The sequence below is a fragment of the Convolutriloba macropyga genome, unplaced genomic scaffold (genome assembly GCF_964194025.1).
Source record: "Convolutriloba macropyga unplaced genomic scaffold, txConMacr16.3 SCAFFOLD_666, whole genome shotgun sequence".
Taxonomy (NCBI): domain Eukaryota; kingdom Metazoa; phylum Xenacoelomorpha; order Acoela; family Convolutidae; genus Convolutriloba; species Convolutriloba macropyga.
Window position 1 is genome coordinate 32707 of NW_027450502.1, and position 21563 is coordinate 54269.

At 35.6% G+C, this 21563-nt stretch overlaps 3 protein-coding genes across 3 annotated transcripts; all 3 read left to right on the forward strand.

Moving 5' to 3' along the window:
* Positions 1-1080: 1080 nt before the first annotated feature.
* Positions 1081-3237, forward strand: LOC142355955 (uncharacterized). Its single transcript, XM_075407954.1, has 4 exons — positions 1081-1278; positions 1493-1968; positions 2047-2710; positions 2815-3237. The coding sequence occupies exons 1-4, from the start codon at positions 1081-1083 to the stop codon at positions 3235-3237; spliced, it is 1761 nt and encodes a 586-aa protein (XP_075264069.1).
* On the forward strand, positions 3234-4547 carry LOC142355956 (uncharacterized). Its single transcript, XM_075407955.1, has one exon. The coding sequence runs from the start codon at positions 3234-3236 to the stop codon at positions 4545-4547; it is 1314 nt and encodes a 437-aa protein (XP_075264070.1).
* Positions 4548-4569: 22 nt separating this feature from the next.
* Positions 4570-18095, forward strand: LOC142355957 (uncharacterized; the record flags this gene model as incomplete). Its single annotated transcript, XM_075407956.1, has 2 exons — positions 4570-5271; positions 17949-18095. Coding segments are annotated over exons 1-2 (849 nt in total), but the record flags the coding sequence as incomplete, so codon positions are not given.
* Positions 18096-21563: the final 3468 nt, after the last annotated feature.

Genomic DNA, 21563 nt, shown 5'->3' on the forward strand with positions numbered 1-21563 from the left:
CGGGAATTTCTCACAGGGGCACTGAGAACAGATAAACGATCGAGAGAAGAGAACAATGTTCAAGGACAGAGCCGACATGAGATTGAGGACAACAGAGCAGGGCATTTGCAAAAACCATGTTTTTTTCACAACAATAACCAGGCTGCTCCGACCATGAGTCATAGGTACACACCGCAAACCAACCAACTACCAGTGAACAATTTCAGCGGGCCTGATGGACAAAATAACAACGGCTATAACAACAACCTATACAATGGCTTTTCGAGTTTCCCACCAGACTGGATGCAACACCAAGCACTGATGATACAGAACACATTGAGTGTGCCTAAGATTTCAATAAACAATTTTACAGGTAATCCTCTGAAATGGCATCAGTGGTTCAATTTCTTCAAAGCAACCTTTCACAACAACAGTGGCCTCTCAGACGCCCAAAAAATGACATACGTCCAAAACTCTGTATTTCATAAAGCAAGAGATTCCATAAGTGGATACTCCTACAATGGGGATTACTACCTTGAAGCCATCGCTGAATTAACCAGAAAATTTGGCAAACCACAGCATATTGTCGCTGCATACCTGGATCAATTATAGAAGTGGCCAAAACCCAGATTAGACGAATCAAACTCTTTTGTGAGCTTCTCGTCTTTCTTGAGGAGACTTCTACAAACCTTCCGGCTCCACAACTTTGAAGCTGATCTGAACTCTTCAGTTGTCTTGAGAATGGCCAGAGACAAATTGAACCCTAACATGATAATCAGATGGAATCAACACACAAAAAGCCAAGGCTTGCTGCGACCTAATCTTCCCCACTTTACTGATTGGATGGACTCATACGCAGAGGCGTGCGAAGACGGAACCAGAGAACAAGAGTGAACACTTTTTCTAGAAGGGGGCCTTCAGATGTTTCATTTCAACTCTGCCCACAAAACCACAACCTTGGTCGTTGTCCCGAATACTTGGAAAAGTCAGTGTATGACCAACAGGGTTCTGTGAGGAGGTTCAGTCTCTGCCATAACTGTCTAAGAGATCACGAAAAGGGTCTCTGCCAGTCGAAAACAAGGTGTCTTGTGGACAGATGCAATGGCTTCCACCACTCAACGCTCCATAGGACAGATGCAAGACAACAGCAACAAAATGCGCAACCAATTGGGAACTGGAATCAAATCTCACAAAACAATGTCTTCAGAAACCAAACAAACCCAACCCAGTCATGCTATGGACGTAACTTTCATAATGAAAACCAAAGGCAGCAGACGAGTTCAAACTACAACCAACAGAGTAAAGTGGATCTAACAGCACCACTTCACACAGGGGCAACTTGAACAAAAGCGGTTTTCACCCTCAACCGATGAACGCGCAGAAAAACGTCAGCAGACAGCAGAGAAACAATCAACGCACTGTACCCCAACAGAAGGCAACTACTCCGCAACAAAACTACACTTGCAGCAACCAACAGGAAACTTCATGGATAAGACCGCAGATACAATTGCAGGCGATAATAGTAACACTTTTCAACAGAGATCTTTGCATTGAAACCTACGCCTTGTTGGACAGTGGCATTGACAACACTCAAATAACACAGAAGGTTGCTGATGCACTTCAAGTTCAACAACCGAAAGACATAACCCTACCACTAGTTTTATTTCACGGTGAACACTCAGTTAAAACAGCAGATGTCATTATCGGCATAAGAGTTTTGTGCATCAATTGTCCTGTGATCAGAATCCCTGTGTACGCAACAGCAATGGAGGAGTTTCGAATGCCAAGAGTTCAAATTGAAATGTTGAATGAGATCTGCAGAGACCATTCTCACCTCCAGAACATAAGATTTCCAGCAATCAGAGACAACCGGATCGTAATTCTGATTGGAGCAGATGCATTCACAGCAACGGTTCCCAGACAGTTCACAACAGGACCCACTGGCACCCCATACGGAGTCAACACTCTGCTTGGCTGGACACTGACAGGGCCCATTCCTTAGAGGTACACACAGAAGAGGGTCGGACAGTCAAACAGCACAAGCATAACACTTTTCAGTCATATCAGGAGACGACAAGACGATCCAGATGAAGATCTTTTCCAACTCTTCTGGACAATTGAAGGAGTAAACTTCAATCAGTGCTCTTCAAAGGGACAGTTTTTAGATGACAAAGAAGCTCTGTCCTTCCTCAATGATATCATAAAACACATTGGTGACAGATTCCAGATTGGACTTCCATGGAAGAAAGACACCAAACTTCCTAACAACTACTTCATGGCCAAAGTTCAGTGGCACGCTCTGCAGCAGAGACTGGAGAGGGACACCAATTTGAGAGAACGCTACGAGGAAACCATCAAAAAAGATTTGGATAAAAGCTACATTACAACTGCAGACCCCAGTTGCAGACACTCTGTCTGGTACCTTCCCCATCATCCAGTGATCAACAAACAGAAACCAGATAAGATCTGCAGAGTCACAAATGCTGCTTCCAAATATAAGGGTACCTCACTCAAAGATGCACTGCTGACAGGGCCGGATCTACTCTGCAACCTGCATGGCCTTCTTCTCCGCTTCAGACAGTACTCAGTGGCAATCACAGCTGACATCAAGGCAATGTTCATGATTGGCATCCAACCACAAGACCAGGATTATCTCTGTGGACACAGAATTGCAATGAAAAGATCTTCAACTACAATCGACTCATTTTTGGAGCCACATGCTCACCTTCTTGTGCGATTTTTGTTCTGCAGAAGTGTGCAAATGACCAAAAACAAGAACATCCAGAGGCCTACACATCAATCATGCAGCAGTTCTACATGGATGATTTCATGTAGACCTACTCTTCTGAAGAGGAGGCCCGCAGAAGTGCAGATGAGATCAAAACTGTTTTGCATACAGGAGGATTCAATCTGACAAAGTTCCTGAGCAACAGACCAGCCGCATTAGATAACCTACTGGAAGAAGACAAGGCGGAAATGAAAGCCCAAAGAATCCTTGGTCAGACAGGGGACCCCAAAACTGACAAGTTGATGTTTGCAAAACCGAAGCTTCTCTACACAGGACAGCAGATGACTCAAGGAAAGGTGCTTTCAATTTCAGCTTCTCTGTTCGATCCATTCGGACTGATTTTACCTTTGCCAACAGAATTAGATGCATTCTCCAGAGAATCATTAAAGAGGGAAGAAACTGGGATCAACCTGTGTCGGAATGCTACCAACAGGAACTACAGGAGTGGATGGATGAGTTTGACAGCATGACTTCAATCGAAATTCCTAGATGCTTGATTCCCAGCACCAATAGAACCAATCAACTACACACGTTCACTGACGCCTCAATGAGTGCAATTGCTGCCATAGTTTATGTGAGGACAACCAAAGCCGATGGATCTTCCACATCCCAATATTTGATCAGTATAACAAAAGTGGCTCCGATCAAGAAGCTGAGCATTCAAAAACTGGAATTGGAAGCGGCAACACTTGGAGCAGAGCTAGCTGGATTCTGTGAGAGTAAGATGACAACAACCATAAGATCAAAACATTTTTGGACAGACAGCATGGCTACACTTGATTGGATCCAATCTAAGCAGAGACAGAAAAAGTATATTGCCAACAGATTGACCAAAATTCACGAGAATTCCAACCCGGACAATTGGAGACACATCCCTGGAAAGATGAATCCCGCTGACCACGGCACACGAGGCCTCAACCCATCAGACATACCAAAGCTGTGGCTTCAACCACCGGACTTTCTGAGCACACCTCAAGACTCCTGGATTTTTGCCGAAGACAGTGATCCCCACATATGCGCTACACAAGCGACAGAACTTCAGACGCCAGTCATTGAGGTTGAAATATTTTCAACATGGAGTCGACTACTCAACTCTACTAGAATGGTGTTCCAGGCAATAAGAGGCTTCAAGGCAAAAGTCCGAAGTAGAAGACAAAACGAATTACCTGAGACCTTAAACAATGACATTTTTGCATCAGATGAGAAAAAGGCAAAGAACTACCTCATCAAAATGTCCCAAAACGAGTTGTTCTCAGGAACAATTTCTGCACTGTTGAAGGGAGACAATCTTGAGAAAGGAGACAAGCTGATGCCTTTCACGCCTTTTCTAGATGACGACGGACTCTTAAGGATAGGAGGAAGACTCAACAAGGCACCTCTAACCTACAGTGCGAAACATCCTCTTGTTCTCCATAGCAGGAGCAAAATTGCAAGTATGTTGATTGAAAAGGCGCACCATGACTGTGGCCATCAGGGCGTGGAACATGTGAAGGCTCACCTGCAACAAATTTTCCCGGCGATTGGATTGATAAAAGTGCTGCGAAGCCTGGGGAAATACTGTTTCATTTGCAGACATTGGAGGGCAGACAATGTGAGACCGAAGATGGCCGATCTTCCTGAATTCAGATTTCCAGACGCAAACAAGCAGTACCCCTTCGTCAACACAGAAATGGACATGTTTGGACCATTCCACATCGAGGACAAGAGAGACCCAGATGCACTACGTCTGCTTGTTCACATGCCTGGTCACCAAAGCTGTCCACCTAGAAGTATGCCATGACCTCTCAACCGATTTTCTTCTCATGACCACCCGCAGATTTGTATCACGACGTGGATACCCTGACCTCATTGTGAGTGACAATGGCAAAAACTTCATTGGAGCAAACCAAGCAATGAAGTTTAACTTCCAGAGAAGCTACAAGCCAGACAACAAGTACATCAGACTGCAATTGGCTCAACAGAACATTCAGTGGACATTCAACCCTCCATTGGCACCACACTTCGGAGGAGTTTGGGAGAGGTTGATACAGACCGCGAAGAGGAGTCTACTAATAGTGCTGGGCAGTCGGAAACTAACACTCTCAGTTTTCCAGACAGTTGTGGTAGAGGCCGAGGCAATTTTGAACTCCAGACCATTAACTCATGTGGGCTGCAGCATCTCAGGTGAGGGACCACTTACTCCGAATCACTTCCTCCATCGCAGACCTCACATTTGTTTGAAACCTCTTGTGAACAGCAACCAACGGTTCTCCGCTAAGGATTTCAAGTTGACGCAGACACTACTTGATCACTACTGGAGCACGTTGCTGAAGGAACATATTTCTGAGCTCAACAAGAGAACGAAGTGGCAAAGGTCAAATGATGAGCTGGATGAAGGTGACATTGTGTGGGTGCTCACGGACTTCACACCCAGAGGCATCTGGCCTCTCGGGAAGATTGTAAAAGCACACAGAGGTTCAGACGGAATAGCCAGGAGCTTCGACATCCAGACGTCTACAGGAATGGTACAGAGACCAGCAGTAACCTTAAGTCCTGTATTCCTACAATTGTCAGGTGCGCCGGAGGGTCACTGAAACAAGTTCATTGAAACACACACACACACACACACACACACACACATACACAAACAAAAACTCAATATCGTAAAGAAAACTTTTTGTGCTTTATTGTGTTTACATTTTCATTTCAAATAATGCCTTTTCTTGCCGGGAGTGTAAAGGAACCAAGTTCCTTTATGTTTTTATCTCCCTCCACACCCTCATTTTCCTCCCCCACCTACACTTTCGTCCTCCAAAACCCATTCATTTCCTGATTTCCATTCCCCCAACCTATTTCCATTGAAGCTATTTTTTTAATATGAATTTATTGAAGAAGTCAGAAGTGGTTGACATTCACTTTCAATATTATCTATAGTAAGGGATTTCCCGTTTTTAACCACAACTTGTGTGCCAATGGCGCGAATTATGATGTATTTATAGAGCTTGATTTGCTACCATTGTTGCGACTTTCAGAAATACAAATATTAATGAAAAGTTGTCTTGGTATGCAAGACTTAGGCCGAAGAGCATAAACAATCCTCTACCTTAAACTAAACGTTCTTTTATTCCCGATTGAGAAAACTAATGTGTTAGAGGTGAGGATACTCTTTCCATCAATGACATTATAGGTGCCTTTTATTTTGATAATTATATATAAATCAATTATTAGTTAACCGCTGGGAAAAATTTTACAGTTCACAGTCCTCGTCAGTTTTAAATAATTATGTGCGATTTTGAGATTTCACCAGACGTTTGGCCAATCCTCATGAGTCACTTTGGTCAGTATCGTTGGGAAAGCCATGCAGTTACTTTCAAATGGTGTCGATGGAACCAATAGTTTTCCTTTTTAAACATTATCCCCTTATATTACTTAAAGTTATCAATAGCCGCCATCAGCCTCTCAAACGGCTATTATTTATAATTAGGTGCTCTCTTTTTACAATTCGAAGAATTTCAATTGCATTGGGGCGCTGTCATTTTTACAATTCAAAGAATTTGAATTGCATTGGGACGCTGTCTTTTTTTACGATTCGAAGAGGAGTAATGGCGAGGTCCATTTTTAATCAGTTTTATTGGAGTGAATTTTGAAGCAGGAAAAGAAGCAAGTGGATAAAGTTGGAGTGATTTTGTTGCTGAACAAAATGAAGAGTGGGGCCAAAAGAGAGTGATTTTTTGTTCATATCGCTGTTTTCTAGAGAGCGAGAAATTCATCTGTGAAAATAAGCGAGCGAAATTTTTTGTTCACGTGCGGCATTTTAAAGCAGTTTTTTTATTTCTTTTTAGTTAAGAGGTTTGTTTATAATTTTGTTTTAATTATAGGCTGAATTTGGTAGTGGTTTGAATTTTTCTGGAAATTCATGTGAATCTTATGCTAATTTGGAGGTTTTTCATGTATTTCGCTGATTTTTGTGCCAATTTTTGCAGTTTTTTGACGATTGTTTGGTTTTACTGGCTCAATTGGGTATTGAAAAGACCCCTTCTACTTGAGAAAATTTCTGATAACAAGTGGTTACAGTTTTGAGGGTATGAACTATTTTTTGTTGAGGACTATGACAAAAATGGCAAAAATTTGAACTATTTTTCTTAAATTTTTGCAGTTTTTCTTTTTCTGTTTTTTTTTAAATTTTAGTCTTTTATGAGTTGCTTATATTTTGCGAGCACCTGGATACCCTATTGGCTGAATGGAATTTTTCTTTGGAGTTTTCTGCTTTTGTAATATTAAAAATTAATTACTCTCCCCGGTTTTTTAGTGCAAGTTCTTTGTAAGAACTTTTTTTCATTGTTTGGCTAAAAGTATTTTCTTAAAATATTCTCACATGTGGGTTTAGTAGGCACGAGTGGTTTTGAGGAAGTATTTGGGGCAGAGATAGTAATTTCGGGATCTCAATTTATGACAAAATTTGATCAAATTTCTTTACATATTAACAGATTTGATTTTGTTGTTTTTACCTTTTCGTTTTAAGATTTTGCTTTTTTTGAAGATCTGCTCATACATTTTCATGATTTTTGAAGTCAATTGGTCACGCCGAAACAGGAAGTAAAGCAAAAGAGCAGGTGGTTTTGCGGCGTGATATGTTTTTGCTCTAATTTTTAAGTAGAGTGAAAAAACGATGATTGAACAAAAATTTGGTTTCTTGCTTGTGACTTTTGTTCACATGCGGCCAATTCACTTTGATTTTTACCATTCTTTCAATTTTTTTGGATCAATTTTTGTTTCTAAGTAATTTTCCCAATCCACTCATAGTTCATTCTAGGCATAGTTTTTTGTTTGAACCGAATCAATTTCTCGCTAATTGTATTTTGTTCACATGCGGCACTTTGACATTGATGTGTTGTTCTTTTTACTTTTTTGATGTGATTTTTTTGAGATGATTTTCCCATTTCACTCATAGTCTGTTCTAGTTTTAGTTTTGTGTTTAGTTAATGAGAATTTTTTGAATTGTACTTCAGGGCTCGTACTGCCATGTTTTTTAGAATTCAAAGATTTTGAATTGTATTGGTGCAATGTGTTTTTCTTAGATGTGTTCACAAATATTTCAATTATTTTGGTCTTACAAAACGGGATAAACAGGTAAATCCAAGCGGGAATTAAGTTACATTTGAGGCCCAAATTCATATGTGAAAATAAGCGAGCGAAATTTTTTGTTCACGTGCGGCATTTTAAAGCAGTTTTTTTATTTCTTTTTAGTTAAGAAGTTTGTTTATATTTTGTTTTAATTATAAGCTGAATTTGGTAGTGGTTTGAAATTTTCTGGAAATTCATGTGAATCTTATGCTAATTTGGAGGTTTTTCTTGTATTTCGCTGATTTTTGTGCCAATTTTTGCAGTTTTTTGACGATTGTTTGGTTTCACTGGCTCAGATGGGTATTGAAAAGACCCCTTCTACTTGAGAAATTTTCTGATAACAAGTGTTTACAGTTTTGAGGGTATGAACTATTTTTTGTTGAGGACTATGGCAAAAATGGCAAAAATTTGAACTATTTTTCTTAAATTTTTGCAGTTTTTCTTTTTCTGTTTTTTTTTTAAATTTTACTCTATTATGAGTTGCTTATTTTTTGCGAGCACCTGGATACCCTATTGGCTGAATGAAATTTTTCTTTGGAGTTTTCTGTTTTTGTAATATTAAAAAAATTAATTACTCTCCCCGGTTTTTTAGTGCAAGTTTTTTGTAAGAACTTTTTCATTGTTTGGCTGAAAGTATTTTTTTTAAATATACTCACATGTGGGTTTAGTAGGCACGAGTGGTTTTGAGGAAGTATTAGGGGGGAGATAGTAATTTCGGGATCTCAATTTATGACAAAATTTGATCAAATTTTTTTACATATTAACAGATTTGATTTTGTTGTTTTTACTTTTTCGTTTTAAGATTTTGTTTTTTTTGAAGATCTGTTCATACATTTTCATGATTTTTGAAGACAATTGGTCACGCCGAAACAGGAAGTAAAGCAAAAGAGCAGGTGGTTTTGCGGCGTGAATTGTTTTTGCTCTAATTTTTAAGTAGAGTGAAGAAACGATGATTGAACAAAAATTTGGTTTCTTGCTTGTGGCTTTTGTTCACATGCGGCCAATTCACTTTGACTTTTACTATTCTTTCAATTTTTTTGGATCAATTTTTGTTTCTAAGTAATTTTCCCAATCCACTCATAGCTCATTCTAGGCATAGTTTTTTGTTTGAACCGAATCAATTTCTCGCTAATTGTATTTTGTTCACATGCGGCACTTTGACATTGATGTGTTGTTCTTTACTTTTTTGATGTGATCTTTTTGAGATGATTTTCCCATTTCCCTCATAGTCTGTTCTTGTTTTAGTTTTGTGTTTAGTTAATGAGAATTTTTTGAATTGTATTTCAGGGCTCGTACTGCTATGTTTTTTAGAATTCAAAGATTTTGAATTGTATTGGTGCGCTGTGTTTTTCTTAGATGTGTTCACAAATATTTCAATTACTTTGACCTTTCAAAACGGGATAAACAGGTAAATCCAAGCGGGAATTCAGTTGCATTTGAGGCCCAAATTCATATGTGAAAATAAGCGAGCGAAATTTTTTGTTCACGTGCGGCATTTTAAAGCAGTTTTTTTATTTATTTTTAGTTAAGAGGTTTGTTCATATTTTGTTTTAATTATAGGCTGAATTTGGTAGTGGTTTGAAATTTTCTGGAAATTCATGTGAATCTTATGCTAATGTGGAGGTTTTTCAAGTATTTCGCTGATTTTTGTGCCAATTTTTGCAGTTTTTTGACGATTATTTGGTTTTACTGGCTCAGATGGGTATTGAAAAGACCCCTTCTACTTGAGAAATTTTCTGATAACAAGTGTTTACAGTTTTGAGGGTATGAACTATTTTTTGTTGAGGACTATGGCAAAAATGGCAAAAATTTGAACTATTTTTCTTAAATTTTTGCAGTTTTTCTTTTTCTGTTTTTTTTTAAATTTTACTCTATTATGAGTTGCTTATTTTTTGCGAGCACCTGGATACCCTATTGGCTGAATGGAATTTTTCTTTGGAGTTTTCTGTTTTTGTAATATTAAAAAAATTAATTACTCTCCCCGGTTTTTTAGTGCAAGTTTTTTGTAAGAACTTTTTTTCATTGTTTGGCTGAAAGTATTTTTTTTAAATATTCTCACATGTGGGTTTAGTAGGCACGAGTGGTTTTGAGGAAGTATTAGGGGCGGAGATAGTAATTTCGGGATCTCAATTTATGACAAAATTTGATCAAATTTCTTTACATATTAACAGATTTGATTTTGTTGTTTTTACTTTTTCGTTTTAAGATTTTGTTTTTTTTTGAAGATCTGTTCATACATTTTCATGGTTTTTGAAGACAATTGGTCACGCCGAAACAGGAAGTAAAGCAAAAGAGCAGGTGGTTTTGCGGCGTGATTTGTTTTTGCTCTAATTTTTAAGTAGAGTGAAGAAACGATGATTGAACAAAAATTTGGTTTCTTGCTTGTGGCTTTTGTTCACATGCGGCCAATTCACTTTGACTTTTACTATTCTTTCAATTTTTTTGGATCAATTTTTGTTTCTAAGTAATTTTCCCAATCCACTCATAGCTCATTCTAGGCATAGTTTTTTGTTTGAACCGAATCAATTTCTCGCTAATTGTATTTTGTTCACATGCGGCACTTTGACATTGATGTGTTGTTCTCTACTTTTTTGATGTGATTTTTTTGAGATGATTTTCCCATTTCCCTCATAGTCTGTTCTTGTTTTAGTTTTGTGTTTAGTTAATGAGAATTTTTTGAATTGTACTTCAGGGCTCGTACTGCTATGTTTTTTAGAATTCAAAGATTTTGAATTGTATTGGTGCGCTGTGTTTTTCTTAGATGTGTTCACAAATATTTCAATTACTTTGATCTTTCAAAACGGGATAAACAGGTAAATCCAAGCGGGAATTAAGTTGCATTTGAGGCCCAAATTCATATGTGAAAATAAGCGAGCGAAATTTTTTGTTCACGTGCGGCATTTTAAAGCAGTTTTTTATTTATTTTTAGTTAAGAGGTTTGTTTATATTTTGTTTTAATTATAGGCTGAATTTGGTAGTGGTTTGAAATTTTCTGGAAATTCATGTGAATCTTATGCTAATGTGGAGGTTTTTCAAGTATTTCGCTGATTTTTGTGCCAATTTTTGCAGTTTTTTGACGATTATTTGGTTTTACTGGCTCAGATGGGTATTGAAAATACCCCTTCTACTTGAGAAATTTTCTGATAACAAGTGTTTACAGTTTTGAGGGTATGAACTATTTTTTGTTGAGGACTATGGCAAAAATGGCAAAAATTTGAACTATTTTTCTTAAATTTTTGCAGTTTTTCTTTTTCTGTTTTTTTTTTAAAATTTAGTCTATTATGAGTTGCTTATTTTTTGCGAGCACCTGGATACCCTATTGGCTGAATGGAATTTTTTTTGGAGTTTTTTGTTTTTGTAATATTAAAAAATTAATTACTCTCCCCGGTTTTTTAGTGCAAGTTTTTTGTAAGAACTTTTTTTCATTGTTTGGCTAAAAGTATTTTCTTAAAATATTCTCACATGTGGGTTTAGTAGGCACGAGTGGTTTTGAGGAAGTATTTGGGGCAGAGATAGTAATTTCGGGATCTCAATTTATGACAAAATTTGATCAAATTTCTTTACATATTAACAGATTTGATTTTGTTGTTTTTACTTTTTCGTTTTAAGATTTTGTTTTTTTTGAAGATCTGTTCATACATTTTCATGGTTTTTGAAGACAATTGGTCACGCCGAAACAGGAAGTAAAGCAAAAGAGCAGGTGGTTTTGCGGCGTGAATTGTTTTTGCTCTAATTTTTAAGTAGAGTGAAGAAACGATGATTGAACAAAAATTTGGTTTCTTGCTTGTGGCTTTTGTTCACATGCGGCCAATTCACTTTGACTTTTACTATTCTTTCAATTTTTTTGGATCAATTTTTGTTTCTAAGTAATAGTTAGTAGTCCTTCAAGTGCTTATAGTGGTTCAGCTGCTAGGATTGCCTTAATTTCAGGATAAAAGGTCATTTTTAGTAGTTTGGGCTCAAAATGGTGCAATTTTTCATGTTTTTTGGATTTTTTGTTTTGATGTCTTAAATTAGTTGTTGTAGGTCTTTTGGGAGACAAAATTGCTTGTTATGACCAGTTTATGAGCTACATGTTTTGGTAATACAAACACAAACACGCAAAACACATTTTTTTCAGATTTTTTTTGAACACTTTTGTCATTTTTGAGTTGTTCTAGCCCTAGGTCTCCAAAAAATTTCCTCTAAGGTTTGATAAAGTGCTTGATGGTAGGTTACTGCATAGTTTCTAGTGTTAATGGATTGGTTCTCATGTTTTGTCATCATGAATTTTAGCATTTTTGACAAAACTTGCAAATTTTTTTCATATTTTTTGACGTTTATTGTCAATATTCAAGTTGTTTCAGTCCCAGGCGGAAGCAAAACCTCATCAGGGGCTTGATAATAAGTTACTGAAAAATTTTTAGTTGCCATGGAATAGGTTTCAACTTTTGAATATCACAAATTTTAGCAATTTTTTTTACACAATTCGTATTTTTTTCATGTTTTTAAAAATGTGCGCCATTTTTTCGGTTTTTCCAGCATCAGGGACCAAGCAATTTTCTTCGAGGTTTATTAATAAGGCACTGCATAGTTTCATGTTGCAATGAAATGGTTTTTAACATTTTAATGTCTCGACATTTAGCATTTTTTTAAATAAAATCTGCAATTTTTTAAGGCTTCCTAAAATCTTCGTCAGTTTTTTTGATATTCGTCCATTCTCAAGCGCGATAAAACATATTCTATGTTTTGATAAAGAATTACTATTTGGGTTTTAGTTTCAATGGAATTGTGTTCAACAATTTAACCTTTCGATTTTTAGAAATCTTTTGATAAAATTTGCAATTTCAAATTTTTTCAAAATATTTGTATTTTATTTACTTTTTTCATGCCTCAGTAGCCAGGTAACTTCATCCAGGGTCGATTAGTGTGTTATTATTTTGTTGCTAGGGTGCAATTGAATGACTTTTAACATTTTAATAGAACGAATTTTTATTTTTTGAATTTTGAAATTTTTCTAAAAATTACTGCCTACCGATCTATGAGCCAAAGAGTTTTTTGAAGCTTGGAATTGGTTTACTGGATAGCCTCTAGAGACACAGAAATGATTCTGAAGTAAATTTTGTTACAATTTTCAGCAACATTTCCTTATAATTTGCAATTGATTTCTTTTTCTTAATTTTTCTTAATCGACCTTCAAGGGCCAATGAATATTTTTCAGGTCTTGCAGATCTAATCCTGGATCGATTTCAGAAAAAATAGATTTGAACATATTTTTGAAATAGTAACTTTGTAAGGGAAAACATTTTGCCTGAGGTTTAAAAGCTTCAAGAATTTTAGCAATGAGTATATTTTTGTTTAGTTTTGATTCTTTTAGTTTCTCAATTTTCTGAGATGATTTTGTTTGTGATCTGGCTGGCATTGTTCAATTGATCTGCTGGTCACGTAGAGTTCGTCTGAGTTTTTCATTTAATTCCATGCTTTGTATTTCAGGACTTGTCCTGCTATGTTTTTTAAGTTCGCCGTTACCTTTTGATCGCGTTTTTCGTTTTACATAAATCACGATTTTCACGTGTGACTTCTGACTTATCCCACTCACTGTCTCAACAAAATGGATTTCAAATTCTTTTACGCATTGAATTCTGCAATGTAATGAATACAGTCACGGTCAAAAGAGCAAAATCAAAAGAAACGGGATGAACCAATAAAGCCGGGTCGTTAAGTCATAGTGCGTTAGGTTATCAAAGTTCATCAGAGTGACTGTTAGCTGATTTTAGGATTAAACTTAAAACCCTTAAGGTTAGAAGATGAAGTAGGTAAACATTTAGATTCTAACTGAAACTGCACACGGAATTAGAACAATTTTTGAAACTTGGGAAAATTTTTGTGAATTTCAATTGTCCGTTTTTCTCTTTCTGTTTCAAACCCGATGTGGGTCAAGCGCGTCAACGACGGCAATTTTTTGGCGATCGGCCGGCTATGTTTTCAATACGTTTTTGTCACCATATTAATGTTCCATACTCATAGAGCTGCTTTTTTGAGAGTTAGGATACTGCAAAAACACCATTACTACTGCAGTAAATCAGTGATCAATTAGGTAAGGTAGGCTTCAATTTTGAGCACTGAAACTAAAGTAAAACTCAGAGAATCAACCAACAACTCTAAATTGCTGACGAGTTATTTGGTTTTTGTTTGGCTAAAGTTTTCTTTGCATTGATTGGAGTCTAAAGTGTTTTAGAAAAATTTCTCAATGACAAATGTCCTTGATTGAATTCATTCATGGAATGAGCAATTAGATGTAAAAGGAAGATATGAAACAAGATATGAAACAACATAAAAGTAAGTGACAGCTTTTGAAGTGGCAGAAGAAGTTGTTGGTATGCGGGAGGTCAGATGTTCCAACCCGTGTGCATCAGTTTCCTTTTTCTAAGAAACCAGGTAAATGCGGTGTATATAGAAATTTCACCGCAAAAATTGCACATGTTACAAAAATTCAACCCTTTCACCGCATTCATAGCTATAAATGGGTCGGGTGATTTGCGGTGAAATTGTTTTTTTCCACCTTAATTTACTGCAGCTCCTACATTTTGTTTTTGTCAAACTTTTGACCCGGTGAGGTTAAAAACTTGCAAAATACAACAATCGTGTGATACGAACGACATTAGTCTCAGTTTTGTGTTCAGGTTAAGTTCAGGTATATATTAATGTGTAAGCACGCCAGCTTATGGGGTTTTCAATTGAAATTCGCATTTTCACTTCATGACTTTAACTTAATTTAGTACATGGAAAACAACAATATTTTGGATAGAATCGCATCGGTACTATTGGCGCCTTTAAGCAACAGCGAGAACAATCAGACATCAAGAAAGGAAGTAATAGGCTAAAAACTTAGAGTTTGAGAAAATTGAAAAATCAAATGTGAAATTATTTAAAACTTAGGGCCATAAATCTGTACAACCCACCCTCCATTGCTCAGTTTTGAGCAGGGGAATGAGGAGAGACACACTGTTATAACCCGAGGCTAAGTTTACTACTAGGCCATCCAAGAAACCACGGAACATTCTTGCATCATTTTTATAAGTGTCGGTAATGGCGCCTATGCGATGCAAAAGTGCCATTTTGACTTATTTTTTCAGATTTATGCTTTTGATTGATTTCAACCGAAGTGTGAAGTAATTTTTGAAAAAGTTTAATTCTCTATGCAGAATTTTTGATTGATTGTTTTCTTCTGGAATATTCTGTTGATTTTTTTCTCGAGTGATTTTTTCACGCTTAATATTTAATTTGAGGGATTTGAACACTGAGCGTCAAGAAACTGGTCTGTTGCTGAAACAGAATCTGTTGTGAGCAAAGAGAATACGCAGGCCAAGTAGCGTAGTGGTCAATCAACACGACTCTCATTTGAGAGGCCGGGAGTTTTTGGTTAACAAAAAACAATTTGGTCTTGTTGTTCCTGTACTTCCTCTGAACAGCCTTCTTCAAATTGGTTGGACAACAATTTGTTCAATTTTAAGGCAACTGCAGGATAGCAATTCAGTCGATTTTGCATCTACTAACCATGTTGAGAAGTGCGAATTCAAGTATTTATTCAATTCGTTAGGGCTTGTTTCGAAGATGATTTTCCACTTAGCATTCTTTGTTTTTTTTTTGTTGTTTTTAGTTGGAGTTACAAACACGTGCTGTTCTGGTTGTCAATTGGTTCTATGCGCATTCAGTAATTCAAAACACGTTTTTGTCTACAAATCTGGTCTGAACACTGAAGAAGATTCGTCACTTAATTAGGGAGCGATAATATTTAGGTATCAATTTACTTAGTGTCATCCGTAGTGTGCTGAAAATATGGCGTGATAGCCGAGAGGTAAGGTGTGTGATTCATACGCCAATGATTGAGAGTTCAATCCCCTGCCACCTCTGTGAAGCTGTCTGTGTAAGGATGAGCTCTTACTTAACCATAGCTTCAGGTTGACCATAGCCTGACCAATGTTGGCTGCAATGATGGTACCACGTGAAAGTTTCAGACGCAAACAAAAGTGGCCATAGTCACCAAAAAAAGAGCGATGCTGCTCATAGAAAGAATAGTCTGAAATGTGGGGAATAATAAGAAAAAGGGAAGCTGAGAACAGGCTACTGCAGGCCTAATGCTGTTCCGCTGCGATTACGCAGGAACCAAAATTATTATTATTATTATTATTATTATTATTATTATTATTATTATTATTATTATTATTATTATTATTATTATTATTATTATTATTATTTTTATTATTATTATTATTATTATTATTATTATTATTATTATTATTATTATTATTATTATTATTATTATTATTATTATTATTATTATTATTATTATTATTATTATTATTATTATTATTATTATTATTATTATTATTATTATTATTATTATTATTATTATTATTATTATTATTATTATTATTATTATTATTATTATTATTATTATTATTATTATTATTATTATTATTATTATTATTATTATTATTATTATTATTATTATTATTATTATTATTATTATTATTATTATTATTATTAAAACAGAAGTCAACAAGTACCGAAGAGTGGAACAGTTGGGAGGTCTTCTTGTCAAGCAAGAGTTGAAAATAAGGGGATCAAGAAGTCCAAAATGAACTGTGTCGTTTCAAATGTGAATTATTCGTTCGTGTTTCGATTCACATTGTTTCATCGGTTTAGTATTTCTAAGAGAAACTTGCAGGTTTTTTAAATGTCTAAATGCAGAATTTAAATGCAGCTGTTTAGCGCCGAAAAAAATTCCTGGTGTAACTAGACTAAAACAACCAAAAAATCACATTAAATATATTTACATGGGTCATTCTGATAGCTATATGTGATTGACTCACAGGAAAGATTTTGTTCAAACAAGATAATGTTCAAACAATAAGAGTGAGGGCTAAACTAAAAGTTTGGTTAAGAAAACAAAAATTAGTTGTGCCTTCATATGAAAACTTAACATCTCATAAACAATGAATGCAGAATCTTGTTTCTGAATCAAACTGTTGAGTTTTAGCTCACAATTGAGTGTCTCTTATATTAATTTTAGAAGCGTTTTTATCTTGTATGAACAAGTTCGTTCCTGTGAGTCAATCACATGTTCAGCTGTCAGAATGACCCACTTAAAGACATTTAATGGATTTGGCTTGTTTTGTTTAGTCGCACGAGGAATTTTTGTTCTGCGTTAAACAGCTGCGTTTAAAAACTGTATTTAGACATTAAAAACCTGCAAAACTTTCTTGGAAATAGTAAACAGATGAAACTGATGTGAATCGAAAAAGGGACGAATAATTCACACCTTCAGTGGCGGACGATGGCGTTGCACAATCAGCAACAAGGCACCAGTATTCCATTACAATGTTTTAGAGGACAAAAACGAGGACGGTAGTGTGGGCTTTATAAAAAACAATAGAAAAACTCATGACTTCAGGAAATAAGTGTTAGTTTAAAAGCTTTAAAAATTGAATGAACTGTTAAAAAATCATTATTGAAAATATTTACAAAATTGGATCGAAAGACACTAAATCCTCCCTATTTCGGGAAGGGACACCACAAGAGACCATAAGTTTTAACACATGCATGGCCAAGTTTACTTCTAAGCAATATCTAAACCCAACGAACGTGACTACCTCATTTGTTTTTACATTTTCAAGACACTGTTACTAACAGTAGTTGGGGGTCAAATTGACTCTAATTTATTACAAAGTTTCTAGATAAAAAGAGTTTTTTAGAGAACTTTAGCAAAAAAAATGTCTGAAATCTTGCAAACTTCAGTACGAGACTGAAAAAACTTCGATTGGTCAAAAATACACTATTTTTAATGACCGAATGAGTACTAAATTCCACGAGATTGATAGTCATTTGCCTAGTAGCTTAACGGGGATGTGAATTGTACGTACCATAGAGATTATTGAGCAATAATGGTCAGCAAGCAATATCCACCAGGGATGACCATTAAAAGCCTCAGAAGGACTTAAAAATCTTGAGAAACAAGAGTTAGTGCCCTGGCTGTGGGGAAAAACAACGAGCGCCATAGAGTGAACGCGAGGAAATTAGTTTAAGTAACCATTAGGACGAGGAAGAGCTCAAGAAACCTGAGAAAGCAGAGGGAGAGGAAGAGAAGCGATACCACGAGATCGAACCGAAAAGAAGGAGCTTAAGAGAAACTGGATCAGCAGTGGACAACGTCAAACAACCAGTGGGGAAAATGAAAGTTCGGGTGCAGTCGTCTTAAAATGTATTTTTCAGTCAGCCACTATCTGACTATCGTCTTTAAATTGTCGAAGCTGGAGAGGCATGAAAAACAACACAATTTTTTAGATCCCAAAGTCATCTCGAGTATTCACCGGGTGACAGAGTATCCTATGCGGAAACTTGACAATAAACAAACCTCAACCACCGGAAAACAGAAGCTCATAGGTCAATCGAGCAAATTGTGTAACCCAATTTTAGATTTCATAATAAAGAGTAAACACGGAAACAGACACAGAAATCAAAGTTCCGAGACATTTCCAGCAACAGATATGCAGAGCGCCAAATAAGGACCACTGTGAATCAAACTACTGACTATTTTATTAACAAGGCGGCTCGGCGATGTGCGTACGCACAAAATGTTCCGACCCCGCTCATCCACATTCTTGACTTAATTGGCTACCAAATAATGAAGCGATAGATAACTTTCAAAAACATACACATCGTTCAATAAACAACCAATGAAACACGATAACGCCATGCTAGAGGGCCAATGAAAATTGTTGATGAAAAAAACTCAGGACAAATAGAAAGGACAAAAATGAAAATCAAACAACAAAGATTATTTACGACCAAAACTATAATAAAGTCTATAATAAAATATATTATCAAATCTATAATAAAAAAATCATAACAAAATCAAACTTGCATCAGATAAAAACCAAAACAATTAAACCTATATTTCATTAGAAAAGACATGGGACGTGTCCCCAACGCGACTGGTTTACAGGTAGACAAAAAGGAGGAAATAAGTGCGAAGTTCAAAAATACTTTTCCATTTTTGAAAACAATTAATTGCACAATTATTATTGTCATTAGATATCAACTGAAAACACTAAAATGTTCATTTATAACTACATAGGAAGCAATTGAGACAAGTCACTATCCAATGTTCGACGGCGCAAATTTTCAATGCCAATGGACCAACGATTATTGTTATAATTTAAAAAAAAAAACAAAAATTTTATGAAATATACAAATATATAAAAATATAACATTTTACCAAATCCCGTGGTAGCAAAAGTAACAAGCCAAGAAACGAACAATTTCAAATAAAGCCGTTATAACGATGAAATTATAGCTCACGGGAGACGCATTGTTACCTGTTTATACAGAGACTGAGCTACAAATCAACCGAAAAACTCTATAAAAAAACGAAGCTCAGAAACCCAAACTTATTTTTCAAAACAGATACATTCAAAAGTCAGAAAAGACCTAAAAATACAACAAAAAGCGATGGATTAAGTTTCAACAACTCAGGAAGCCATTTGGACCTGTAAAAATTGAGACTAAGTAACGAGCCCACAAACAAACGAATTCATAAAGAAGCCAAAACTTCGAACAATTTTGCAACATAACACTGCTCAATGCAAAATTATATGATTTAACCTGCAAGAACTGTAGATCACTATTTTGTTTTCATCTTAACATCAACGAATCCTCCTTATAAAAGGACTACTTCGACGTGACAACAAAAACAAAACCAAAAATTGTACATAATCTCGAAAATTTTAATTAAACTACAAGGTCGAAGCAATCAGTTACAACGCGTAACCAAGCGCCAATATTTATTTCGTTTCAACAAAAGTATTTGAAATCTCTAATAAGAGAGATAGAGTAACATGGTGACAAAAATAAAAGAGAAAAGAAGACAAATGAAAAAAAAATCTTTTTTTTTTTTAAATTTTAATTCGAAAGTCGTTAGAACAAACAGCTTTAAGTTGAAATCTCCAGCTCGGTTGCGTTATACGTCTTTTGGAAGCAATTAAGGTCTATCGTTATTGGGTAAATGGCGTACCACAGCGAGATGAAAGACAAACTTAGGCAACATCAAAAACCCACAAAGTTTTGCGAGATAACTGTGTCTCAGCCCAAAAAGCATAACTTTTCAACAAAAACAATTAACATACTAGATACGCCTTTTGCCAACCTTGTGCATTTTCCCTACAATGCCTTCTTTTAATTGGACTTGTCAATAATGTGATAGTTCGACAAGGAAACAAAATAAAGATAAAATTTGCAATTTTGCTTAAAAAAATCAAAAATTGAAAACACATAGTATCAAAATAATGAAACATTTAGTTGAATTTGAAACCCTTGCCGAAATTTATTTATTATCAAAGGTAGTCGGTTTCCAATTGTATTTACTGAGAATGCGCCTGAAGGTGAGAGAAAAAACAAAAATAATGGCAAAATTCACCGACCTTTTTTCAAAAAAATATATATTCAAAGTCCTAACAGACATTAGATAACTACTGAAAAAAATGTCTAGGTTCTTTTATACCTTCTTAAAAAGAAATAGAAATTTAATTGGGGACACTAAGTCATTGAACTACAAAAATCATAAGAAATGAAAACAAAACGCAAGAAGTCTTTAAAAAATCTTTACGAAAAGAATTCGTCAGAGCCATGAAAACCGTGCGCTTAATTCTGAAAACATAAAAAAATGTAGCTCGGTCTCATTTATTGTAAACAATATCTGTCAATTATTAAGCCCTGATTTGAATTTCATGTCCGTAATTTACATAAAAAACGTTTACATAGCGGAAAATATTTGTAAAAAAAAAGTTCGCGCCCCAATCTAAAAAAATTTCATCAAATGGATTCATGGTGAGATCAAGATCAGCCCAGATATTGCTGAACGTCTAACAAAACACTCAACCATTGAAATTGGTGCAAAATAGATCTATTCTATACAAAATTGTCAGTTTGTCAAAAATAAATAATGCATTTTGTATATTTATCGACAACAAATTTGCCAAAAAATTGGCCAAATAATAATTTCAGAAGACTCTTATAGCCAGTTGAAGTACAACTAGCTCTTTTTGAGATTAGAAAGATTATGGTTACAATTTAAAGGTGTCTACTTCCAGCAAATTTAAAGCAAGTTGGGTTAAAAGGAACCCTTTTTCGGCAAAAAATTTCTGAATTTTGAAAAAATTAGCATGAATTCTAACCGAAAAACTCAAATCCAGCAGTTCAGCAACCCTCCTCTATCTTTAAAGATAAATTAAATAACCCAACAATTAACAAAATTTTAAAATATTTTGGCATTAATTATGAAAATTTGGTCAAAATGACGAAAATTTGGTCAAAAATGTGAAAAAAGTAGCTGAATTACGTCTAATATTCACAAAATTTTAAACCTCTGTAACTCCCTATAAAAAACAAAAAATGATAAAAAATCTTTTTAGTTCCATATTCTACACTGGACGGGCTTTCTAATTATACCATTCACAGCTCTCTACGATTATTATATCGATCGGCCAAAATTGACTGAACAAAAAAAAACCCGTTTGAGTTTATAGTTCCTCCCCCCTCAGAGAGGCGTCGTAACAATTAGCCTGTAATGAGTGGTGGTCCAGGAGGGTATCCCAAACAAATCAACCGAGTTTTCCATAAATCAGCTGTAGTGAATCTTGTTGTCATGGTTTCT

Bases quoted from the DNA above. Each gene is read 5' to 3' on its own strand.
- LOC142355955 (XM_075407954.1), top strand. From the start codon at position 1,081: ATGGCTTCCACCACTCAACGCTCCATAGGACAGATGCAAGACAACAGC. The intron at 1,279-1,492 runs GTAAAGTGGATC...ATACAATTGCAG, and splicing joins TTCAAACTACAACCAACAGA to GCGATAATAGTAACACTTTT. The intron at 2,711-2,814 runs GTGCGATTTTTG...GATTTCATGTAG, and splicing joins AGCCACATGCTCACCTTCTT to ACCTACTCTTCTGAAGAGGA.
- LOC142355956 (XM_075407955.1), top strand. From the start codon at position 3,234: ATGACTTCAATCGAAATTCCTAGATGCTTGATTCCCAGCACCAATAGA.